This window comes from Phaethon aethereus (genome assembly GCF_964289735.1).
Source record: "Phaethon aethereus genome assembly, chromosome: 3".
Classification (NCBI taxonomy): Eukaryota; Metazoa; Chordata; class Aves; order Phaethontiformes; family Phaethontidae; genus Phaethon; species Phaethon aethereus.
Genome location: NC_138576.1, coordinates 59,643,159 through 59,655,508, shown reverse-complemented (window position 1 = coordinate 59,655,508; position 12,350 = coordinate 59,643,159). Strand labels below are relative to the sequence as shown.

General features: G+C 36.0%; 1 protein-coding gene across 1 annotated transcript in view; it reads left to right on the top strand.

Moving 5' to 3' along the window:
• TRDN (triadin) overlaps window positions 1-12,350 on the top strand; it is a gene marked incomplete at both ends in the record, with an annotated part of 211,439 nt that overhangs the window by 67,048 nt on the left and 132,041 nt on the right. The window contains 1 exon segment of the mRNA XM_081998530.1: window positions 3,026-3,097. Coding sequence (XP_081854656.1) covers window positions 3,026-3,097 — 72 coding nt within the window.

Genomic DNA, 12,350 nt, shown 5'->3' with positions numbered 1-12,350 from the left:
TCCGGCAGTGGATGAAGCTACTCATGTCTTAACATGACACTTTTTCTCCTGGTGTGCCCGTTCCTATGAGCTTAAAGTCAAAACATTTCACTATTTCAGTTTCCATCAGCTGTAATTAGTTGTCAGATAGCTGTTTACAGTATCATATATGAAGGAGGTATCTGTAGCACAACTGTATGGACAGATTAAGCATAGAAATGTATGCATATTTTTGTATTTGCAATTACGGCTTTTGAAGAAATAAAAACCTGATTAAAAAAAAAAAAAAATCAAACCAAATGAAACTTTCCGGCTTACCTCAGAGTAGAAAAATAAAGTCTACATTTGAAATGAAAAGCAAATAAATATGCAGACACTAAATTTCAGTGCTCTTGTGTGGCTGCATCTTTAAAGTAATGAGATAACTATATGTCCAATAATAATAGTGTTAATCTGGATAATGACTTCTCATGATTCATGGACTAATCTAATTGTCCACTGGAATCATTAAAAATATCCTGCCTTCCTTTCATTTACGTCATGGATATGTGTCCAACTGACCACTTCTGGAGTCAAGATAGTAGACACCGTTAATCCTAATGGTCTGATCTGCTGAGGCCGGTTTCTCATTTCTGAATACTCTGTACTGCAGAAAACCATTTGTGCTTTATAACTTACAGAGGAAAGAAAAAGGAAGAGAAAAGAAATTTGACTTAGGATATCCCCTTTAACATATTTCATCAAAAGAACGGATAAAACATTTATTCAGCTACTGTCCTTTGCATTCCCATCAAAGTGAATAGAGGGGCATTTAATAACACAGGGAAACATTAAAGAAGCTTTTTATCAAAGTGGATGGGAACCTGCTCAGAACAAACATTCTGGCCTAAGGGAAAGTTTTTGCTCTGTGAAGATTAAGCTTTTGGTGCTTAAAACACTCTCATATTGGATCATGTGGTCAATTTGCATGAAATAAATTATTTGCTTAAAACGTGCAACAATACAAAATAGAACTTGAGAAGTCATTAGCAATAAGTGGTATTGCACTGGCATTATACTAACACTGGTGCTATCGTTAGAAAACTGCTACTACAGCAAAGAACAGGAGGATAATGGGACCAGCCTATACTTTGACCTAAAGGTGTTAGATCATTGCCCCACACAACAGATACCACACTGCAGTCCAAATTATTGACTGTCCTTCTTCATTACTGATCCACTCAACATTCTGAGGCATTGCCCTTTATCATATTTCACACAAAGCAATTAGTCCAAATTGTAAAATTGATCACTTTTTCCATTGAGGGATAGGTGATCTAGTTTAGGTAAAAACAAAGAAAAGAAAAAAACACAACTATAGTTTAGGACTTTAGTCAAAACTAACAGAAAAAATAAGGTTACTTACCTGTTCTTCATTAATTTTTATACTGCTTTTGTTTTCATTCTGAACTAGGAATTCAATTAATGAAGTTTCTGTATGTTGACAGAGGTTATGGATACAACTTCACTATTCTGGTTGGAAACAAATAGTGTTCAGCATCTCATTAGCTCTGTTTACAATTTCAAGATTTTTCCAAGAAGTAAAGTATTTTAAAAATCTTGGCTAGACATCTGGATTCCTGAAGTTTGTCTACTGTTCTTTTTAAGGCTACAGTCATTCTGTGATGAGATTGGCAAATATACAGTTGTGATTATTGCCAGGATAGGAAATATGTGTAAAACCTAAGATTCTTACAATTTGTTGCACAGCACCTTCAGTGCACTGATTTTGTCAATGTATCGACATTTTGTCAATGGCTCAGGCATGTGAGTCAAGTTTGAGCAGCTCTGTGTGTGATATTTCATACAAAATACCAGATGAACTAAACTACATGCTTGCAAATTACTTGCCTGCGATTCTACATATGCTGATGATAACATTAAGATCATGGTGCTCAAATCCCACTGTTGTCTTCAAGATGATGTTTTTCTCATGCATTCCCCATGAGTATACATACCTTTGTAAAATGAGAGGGTAAGTATGATCCTGCAGTTTCCAAGGTTCATTAAGATCTTAATTTCTCTTCTGAGTCTATCACCAAGCATGAGGCATGGCTTTGAGTTTCTGATGTGGAGCTGGAGCTGAGATTTAACAGCCTGATTGCATGTGGACTTTGGTGCAGTGAATGCAGGCTGGTGCATATGACTGTATAGGTATTATATTTAACTAATTAATTCTATTTCACAGGACAGAACAAATTGTGCTTTCCAAATGTCAATGACATGATAACTACTGAACATAAATGTCATAGAAAGAAATTAAAAGGAAATAAGGAGACTGCAAACAGGTGTTATGAACCGGAAAAGAAGTATAAGTAATAGAAGGGTGCAATAGATCTGTTTGTCAATCTCTGGGGAAATGAAGTGAAAAATATTTTGGATAAAGCATGGTATCTGCAGGTAGTCTAAGACAGTACAGAAGGTCCCAGTCCAATACCATGAGAGAGTACAGTTCAATACTCTGAGAGAGTAAAGGTCTTTCAGTCAGCAGCTGGAATCAGAACTTCATCAGTGTTTACAGTGAATGACCTGGTTGGTATTGGCTAATTAGGAATAATCCTGAGGGATGAGAAACATAATAATTTTTACTGCTGTTTCAAGAAGTTCATAATAAGTGGACTTGAGGGAACAACTGAAGATCATTTGTTTGACAGAAGCAAATAAGCTTTTACTGTAGAAAATGTATCATGAATAAATAACCTTATTGTCATAGTATTATTCTTCATAGTTTTTTAGTCTAATGAAGAAAAATAACACTGTAAGCATTTCAGCATGGGCTTGAGTCACTTGGACTTCATTGATTTAATATGTGTCTCTTAAAAATGAATTACTTTATTTGTTGAGAAATACATTTCCTTCCTATGGTGTCTGGAAGATAATAGCTTTTATGCACATTGTAATATTTTAAACATGAACATTCTGAAGGGAGCTCAGCCTCCCAGTGAATCTGCTCAGCTGGCTAGTGAATACATTTTTGATGCTTCTTAACCTGTATACTCATGTGCAGGACATAAGGAAATGGTACCACCTCGTCTTCTTCTAGAACATAGTCCAAGAAAGAAACCAGCTGCTGTTGAAGGCAAGTTTGAGTTTTTTGTCCTTTACTGGTTTCTACTCATTAACTTGACTCTTTTTTCTAATGGATTTTGTTTATAAACATAACCTCTATTACTAAACTGATCAAACGATTAGGCCTGGGACATGAATGGTACAATAATATTTGCATGACAAGACCTATATATTCCTTACAGTAGTCCCACAGATGGCTCAGGGGATTTCCCGGGCGAAACAGATTACAGGATTGAGGCCCAGCCTGTAAAATAGTTTGGATGGTGTTCAGCCGCAAGTTGCCATGTAACTGTAAACATAATCAACATTATCCTCTTAATATATTTTGGATTACTCGTTAAGTTATTGTTATTCAGTAATGTTTCTGTGTATTAGCTGCAGTAATGAACATAATATTTCTGGCTCTACATTTATCAACCCTCTTCCTATTGTTAAAGCCACTGAAAGAAAAATGCAAAGACAGATCTTATCTTCAGAAGATTAAAACATAACCCATGCAATTGAATTATGTTGTTTACAGTCTAATCATATCAGTAAAATGGTTGAAATATGCAGTTTAATTTTAAAATGGACTGTGTCAGGTGACTTAAAACTACTACTGCAATATACATTCTTGGTCTCTACACCGTTCAATTTAACAGTACAAAACACATGAGTCTTTTAATGTAGTTATATAGCAGTTTTCCTATAATACTTTGGAGTCATTCAGTCACACCACGGCACTTGTTAATCTCTCTCATAGAGATCTTAGTTCTATGTTATCAAGAAAGCAATTGCAATCTAAGAGAAAAACAGATGGGGTGGCAGCAGAATAAGTAACAAGAACTACAAGATTTGCCTGCATTTGGAAACAGAAAATGAGAGGTGGATTTTGTCAGAACCTATGACTAAAACAAAGAGTTAAATTAGTTAGATATTTCTGTAATGCGATTATTGTGAATCAGAACTTTTGGATAAAAATAGTTATGTGATTTATTATCTCTTTCCCCAAAATCTCTTTTACCTCAAATGAATATTTATTTATAAACACATTGTTCAAATGAGTATTAAACTCTGGTTATTGTGACACAATGTAGTATATAAATAGATTTGCAGTCCTGCTTATTTTAGGGAAATGTTTGAACCCTGCTTATCAGCAAACACAAGTCCTTGCAATGTTAAACACTCTTATCCACCAATTAACCATAATGGAAAAAAGACATAATAGAAAAAGACTGCTGCATTTGTTGAGTGATGAACTTAATCTTTAAATATAACTGTTATACAACATGAACTAGCATCAAATTAACATTAAGTTCTTGATTTTCAAAATTATGAGGAGCATGCAATTACTGCAATTGCACATGGAAATGACTATTTATGACCAGTTACACATTTGTGTGTTTCATTAGCTCATTTATGCATGCAATTGAGGTAATTGTGAATGTAAATTAGACACCCATTTGGCAAACAAATTGGGGGGCAGATTATCTGCTCAGAATCATGCAACTAAATTCCCTTTAAGGCTCAAGGCCAGTCACTAGGATACAATAGTATTCATGCAAGGGTTTTGGAGGAAATGAAGAAGGAAGAAATGCTGCTGTGAGAAGCTGTTATATTGTGCTATTGCATGATTTCCATATATGAGAATATGCCGCAGTGCCTTTAGGAACTCTAAAGCCTGAAGCTTTATTTTAGCCCTGGGGAAGATAATAAAGTAATTTATGGGACTATTTGGCATGATGTCAGAAGGGAAAAAGAGGAGTAGGCAGAGAAATTTAAATCTCTGAAATAGTTGAAGAGACATCTGTCTGTGACTTCTTAATGTTTACGTACCTTTATGACTGGTACCTCAATAAATAATGCTGATCAGGTGAAGGGACAGATTGAAACAAAAGATTCTTCTTATCATAAATATAGTTGAAGGTAGTATAATAAGTTCTCAGAATAGAGAACAAGTACAGGCGTTTGTTAATTGAGAAATGTACTTTACATAGTATGGAAGGACTGGCCCAGCCTTTGACAGAAGCAAACCTACTCTGAAAAAAAGTACAAATGGTTGTCACACACAGAAAATTTGTGAAACAAGACTATTTAGACTCTAGGATTTCCAACTCAGTGATATTCAGTCACTAGATACAAAACCATGCAGCTGGTAAAGGCTGATTTTACTCTATTTCTAGATTGAGATGTTTTTACTGTTGCCCTGTTTTGCTACTGCCTTCTTAGGTAATCTTGGACCATTCTTGATTTCTGATAAGGTGAAAATAAGTGGCAGTATACATGCCAGATGTCTCTAACATTTTTAGATTGTTTGATATTTTCATATAGAAAGCTTTTCCTGGATAGTATCCAATGCCCAGTAGAAACTGTGCTCTGCTGGATTCGTGAGGTCTTAGAAAAACAACATATCGTTATTGTGTATTAAATCTCAACCTTTCTCTCCTTGTCATTGTAATTTTCTCTTCCTTCACCTCCACAGTAAATCATTTGTAAAAGGGTTGATTATGTAAGACAATCCCAATTTGTACGCTATATTCTAGTGGTATGCAATAAATTCCATTGAAGTGTGTGCATGTGAATTGAACTTTTCAGATATCTCCTGGTCAGAAAGCAAAATGCTTTGTACTCATTTGGTCAGAAGGGAAAGAACAGATCATTGCTCTCCTATTGGATGGTGGTTTGGCTCTTTTCAAAAAGTGCTGCTCTCTTGAGATCTTACACTCAAAGTTCAATGAAGAGTTTGAAGTTTCAGGTCATCAGCAGAAGAGCATAACAAAACAAAACAAAAGATCCTGTAAGAATAAACAAGAGAAAGAGGGAAAGGGAATTTTTGAAGAGAAAGACATTGATACATAACTCCTACTTGTGTTCCAAGCTTGGAAACCTTGTTTTGCAAACCATGAAGTAAAATAACTCATTTTAAATTCTTTATCTTATCTTTTTCTGGAGATTTCACAAGGACTTGAGAGCAGCACTTTCATTTTGGCTGACACTGATGCTTGCCCTCTAGGGAGAACAGTGGTGCTGTCTATAATTTCAACAGTTCTATTCTCCATGGCTATCTGAATTTTGACTTTAACATGCTTATTCCTTGACTGTAGTCTTCTCCACTTCTTTTAATTCTAATTTTCTTGCATTTTGTCATCCACTGACATCCTAAACTGCTCTGCAGTGCTCATAGATTCTCTGTGAATCACTCTCTCAGGTCTTTTGCTCAGCTCACATAGGTTTTAGCTTCCTCCATTTCCCCATTCACCTGAGAAGGATTCTCCTTTCTGATAGTCCTCCCATGCCATGCTCTCTGATGTGGCAGGGTAATCTCTCAGAAAGATGCTGCAGTTAGACAAGAAATGTCAAAACTAAGCTCAGAGGCTTACTTAGTTATTAGTAAGGCTTCATATTAATTGTTCCAGAATAGCATGTCTTTACTTTCTCACAAGACCATAGCACCTTTTTCAGAAGCCTTTATCAAAATCCTTCTCTAGGTGGAAAACATCCTGATGCATATTACACATAATCTCAAGCAGGCAGTATGAAGAGCACTGTTTCACAAAAACCTTCTGAACAGCATTGTATCTGAGTATGATTTTCCAGATTATATTGTCCTAGAAATCTGTGCTTGTATCTTTGAGTGGGAGGGCATTTATCGTGGAAGAGTTATCAACATAACCGTTCTGATCTGTTAATAGATCATGATGGACTCTGAAATATCCCCCTCCTTTGACCGAACTATACTGGCTGCTCTTTGCTATCTTGCTGGTATTTGTGATATGAAATGAGGTAAAAAAAAAAAATATATTAAATCTGTGTAATGTCTTCAGAGGATTTCTGAGGAAGAAAAAATATTTTATCTAGATCACTGTTTGAATCCTCTAATTACAGATTTTGCAGAATGCAGGAAAGTGAGTTGTTGTGAAATACATTTAACTTCCTCCAAAACACCTGAGAGGCTAAATTGGCATTGAAATAGAAATCTGCATCTATCTTTGTTGCTGTATATAATGTACACTGACTGACTATCTTAAGAAGGATTTCTAGTGTATACCTCAGTTCATGAATATAACATTAGGGGATATAACCAAGAGTATCTAAATTACTAAAGCAAATACAAATTTTGACAAAGCTCCCTTGCTGTATAGAAGTATATAAATCTTGTACAAATCAATCTGCCTCTGTACAGTCTGTCAATGTCTGCCTTCTCTTTTTTACACAGATTGTTCTATAAAAACCCTTTTTTCTTTTGTACTATAAAATCAATTATCCTTTAAAAAAAATCATTCTAGTGAAAGACAGTGATTCAAGATACAACAAAACCTTTAAAAAATGCAGAATTTTGAAATTTTATCACAATTTAGAACTTTTTAAATAATACTGACATGATATGTGGATGAAAATACTTTTTCGGATAAATTTTAAACCAAGGGAGAATAAAAAGAAGTAAGCAAAATATTTCTGTCAGAAATATCATAATACAATGTATTAGGTTTTAACCTAGTTTATTAGAAGAATTGGTCTAGGTAGCTTTAACAAGGTTTTGTATATACAGCATAAAACCAAGGGTTTTTGAGAAATATGGGCCCATCTCCATGAGTCTATACTGAAGACAGCAAAACCTTTGAAATAATACACACAAGGTTTCAAAGTGAGTTATTTAATGATTTAGATTAGACATTTAAGCAGTAAACTTTAATGATTTAGCTATAATGAAAAAAGCCTAAATCTTCACTCTCTCAGAAAGCCCTTGACATTTTACTTAATGACATGCGGCTGTTCTGTACTCCTTTTATTCTAGCATAAGACAGAAAAAATTAAACAGATACTGGGAAAAAATCTTACTGGAATGTAGAAAAAAATTGTACAAAGACATGCATATTTTGTTTAGAAATATTATGTTTTCTCATTATTATTATTAATAATAATCTGATTTACAATATTAGATTATGCATTTAAAAATAAATACAGACCAAAATCTACCAAATAAACCAAAATCAAATAACTCCTAAGATTATTTTAACTTTTTAAACTGTTTTTTAACTGTACAGATAAGTAATAGTCTTGCACCTGATAATGGAAATTACTTACTTGGATTAAGATTCTCTAGGCTTTCAAAGGCAGAAATTCCATGTTTCTTTGGAAAGAAAAGGGAAAACTTTACAAAAGAGGTCCTGCATAACCTGGTCATCCTGTTTTTCCTAAACCTCAGATGTTCTTGCTCAAAAGCATGCCCCATAAAAAACATCATCAAAGCCATTCCCAGCACTGGTATCAGAACTGGTGCTGCTGTTGATTCGTGTTGCCTAGTAGGAATGTCAGTGACGAGGAGGAAAAAGGTTTAGCTGTGTTGGTTTGGGTCTTGCTAGGGAAGGTCATACCATAAGAAGTCAGTGATCCTCTGGGAATTTAATTCTTCATCACAGAATCATAGAATAGTTTGGGTCAGAAAGGACCTTTTAGGGTCATCTAGTCCAACCCCCCCTGCAGTGAGCAGGGACAGCTTCAACTAGATCAGGTTGCTCAGAGCCCCGTCCAACCTGACATTGAATTTCCAGGGATTGGGTGTCTACTACCTCTCTGGGCAACCTGTTCCAGGTTTTCACCACCCTCATTGTGAAAAATTTCTTCATAATCATGGTCATATTTGCATCATATTTGCCACTGATCATTGTCCAATGGAGTTTCTATTGCTGATCTTGTCATGGAAGTTGGCATGACCACTCTTTTTTCCCTTGGCATGCATATTCTGGCTTCATTAATCTGGTATTTGTACTCCTTTGCTCCCCACTGTGTTGTTTACTGAGGGCAACATAGGGCCCCATGCTATTAACGAACAGTTTTGGTGCTTAATTCAACAGAGCCGTGAAAAACAAGCCTATAATCACTCCAGGAAGAAATGAGGAACACTTATGTGGGTCACATGAAAGCAGTAGGAATTTCAAGCATAATATTGCTACTACATACGTTCTGCAGACCTCAAAAATATCTCCATAAGCAATCTTCAAAACTGCCAAACAGTGTTTCAGATCGGGATTTGAAAACTTAAGCGGTTTCAAAAAGCAAAATCAGGCTGGAGAGATTGCCTAGGACTTCAGGGTGTACTACACTATACTGTACACCTCCAGTGACCTATGTGCCCCATTAGTCTTTCACTTGCTCAATATGAGAACAAATTGTATTGCATTACCCTGCTGAAATGAAATGGTGCGGTTTAAAAAGACCTTTGCAAAAAATGCACTGAATTTTGGCCTAAGCACTCACCTGTAAGTTACAGAGAGTATGTGAGCATGTGTGCGCAAGAATATGTGTTTGTGTGTGGAAAGAAACAATTATAAGAACTTTGGATTAATACTATTTAGGTTTCTTTGATTTTTCTTGGCTTTCCAGTAGTTTGGGTGAGACAAGACAGAATTATTTATCATGGAGAAAATAACTGGACCAATAAGGACATTTTTACTCCAGAAAGGGATTTTTTTCAAAGAGGTAACTGATGTCAATTTTTACGTGAAATTTAGATTAAATTTTAAAAATATGAGTTCCCATGGCTTTCTAAACGAAGCATAAATATTTCCTTGCATTTTTTTTAATTCCTCCAAAATGTTTGTAACCCTAAAGGGGCCTTATTGCGTGAGTATGTGTGAAGTTGTCCAGAATCAAAAGTGAAACTGAGGAGTCATTGTCAGCCTCCACCCTAAGCAACATGTAAAGGGGAAAGAAATGTCATCCAAAGTCAAAAAGCAATGAGTGATTTTAATTTGATAAAGGATTTCCACATCCCACTGAAATCAGCAGCAAAACTTTCATTCAGTTCAGCAGGGAAAGGATTTCAGTCACCGATTAAAACAAATGAAGAACAATCACAATCTCTTCAAAATTGATAAGGAAAAATAATTTTAAAAATACGACTCTTTTTTTTTTTTAATTTGTCTTTTAAAATTATGCTGGTGACAGCTTAAGGTGTACAAAGATGCTTGCAGAAAATTGGAATGAAGTTTTACCTGGAATGAAGCTATTGCATCCAGTCTGAATTATAGTTTCACAGAAAAAGCTAAATTAGTATTTGTTTTGCTCTGTTTTGCTTGTGGGTGAGTATATACATATCTCTGCTGTTCCTCATTTCTACCAGCACCAGAATCAGTAGGCAAGAAATGCTGTTGTAGTATTTCACAAAGCTAGGCAATATCCAAAGTCTCTCACAAGAGCTTTTCTCATGAGATTTCCTGACAACAGGTTTTAGAGAAATGCAGATAAGCTTTGTATAAGTACCTGAACTTTAGAAGGCTTATCTGAACCAAAACATCTCCAAACTTCTGGTATTCAGTCCCACTAGTTAGTTTTTGTTATGCACGTGGCTCTCCACAAGAAGGTACCAGTGGCTGTATTTTGCTGCCATCCTTACCTCAGTTTCTCAGAGGAGATGGGGTGAGCTGACAAGTCCTTCCAGAGTCAGTGTCACCATGAGCACATGGAGCATCTCGAACGGTATGGAGAAGAAACTCTTAGAGTACCTTCCTCTTCCAGTTCCCAGGCAGCATTCCCATGACACTATGCCCAGTAACTCACGTGCACCCCTAAATTTAGCTTCCACTCAGCACTGGCACAGTAGCACACCGGTCTTACCAGGCCTGTTTTCAAGTGCTGCATTGTTAGCATGTTTCTGTTATCTCCCCTCCCCTTGTTGTCCAAAAATTAGTTGACATTCCATGAGAATAACAGAAAGACGTCAAAGCTGGTAAAGGCAATTCAGATCGAAACATCTCTTGCTTGGTCTCTGTCGAATCTAACTTGGATTTCCACCGGTGTCCTCAGTCCCTCAACATTGATTGAGAAATAAGTAATTCCATCTCAGATATTTCTTTCCTTCAGGGCTGTTCTTTTTGCTCAAAAAAACTATTCTATGCTGCTTCTTTTTTTTCCCCCCAGAAAAATATTTTGCCTGAATTTCCCATTCAGTAGCACATCACTGCTTTAATTCACACTTCTCATGCTCCCTGGTTTCTTCCTTGTACTACATAAAGCTCCACTTATACGTAGACTCTACAGAAAAAAAATTGACTAAATGCAAAGTCCATTACTTGTCTTGCTGACCAATTCTGTCATCTCATACTCTGCCATCTGCCTATATCCCTCTTTCATTCTTGTAAAGGCATTGCAGACTTTTGAAGGTGAGGTCTTCTTGTATGCATACCTCTTACACCCTTTACATAAAGATGTGGTTCAGGACTAGTGCTCCTGGTGAAAAAATAGCATTAATTACATGATCAAAAATCAGTAACAATAATAAATGGATTTTTCAATAGTCAATTGCACTTGAATTTCATATTGTAGTCAACCCTGAATCGTCAAAAATGACTTGTGTTTCCTTGCGTAAGCCACTGTTCGTGCATATTATGAACCTTTTATATGCAGCTGATCCATGGACATTTGTAGTCCTGCTAAAAAAAGTAAGTACTTTCAATTAACAGATGAGGTTCATATCTTACAGTGCAAAAGACCTGCCCGAGTTCCTATTTAATTATTTGCTCTGCCTCTTAATTTAGCTGTGTACATATCTGGAGAAAACCCACTGCATTTACTTCTTCAGAAATGACAATTTTTGCTGGTGTTAAATATACACTTAATATGCAACAATCTAAATGTGAGCTACTCAAATTGAGAGGAAATAAATTTTTTCAAGAAATGCAATTGCTTCCTTAAATCACAAATGGCTCTTTCCATAATACCCATTTACCAAGTCCATCTTTCTCATTTACATAAACTTTTGTCAGTAGTAGCTGTGAGTTACATCAATGGGGCTTCATGCAGATGAGATGTGAATGGAAGTCCTGTGACTGCTTTTCTGAGACTTGACCAAGAGTGCATATCTTGCCTTGGCCAGTGCTGATGGGAAATCGATACCTCTATGTAATCACCCTCTAGAAAATTCATAACAAATACAGATGTCTCTAGGCTTCCTGGACACTCTGAATATTGCAACTTGAGAGTTGGATGGAAGAAAATTATGTCAGTGGAATTAATTGGTGGAATGACTTAGCAATAAAAACTCTGCAGCCAGGGATATATCTCCTTGTGCTTTAGGTTACCTGCAGTAAAAATTCCTGCTACCTCCTGTACATCCTCCATACAAAGCTTCACTTCTCAAAGCTCCGTGTCTCAGCTCATGGCTCTCAAGACACATATGGCTTTGAACCTTGCTATGAATCTTGGAGAAAATTTCATATGGCTTAGCTGGGCCCCAGAAACATGCAAAATGCTAGACATTGAAAGGCAGAAATGATCCCTTATTG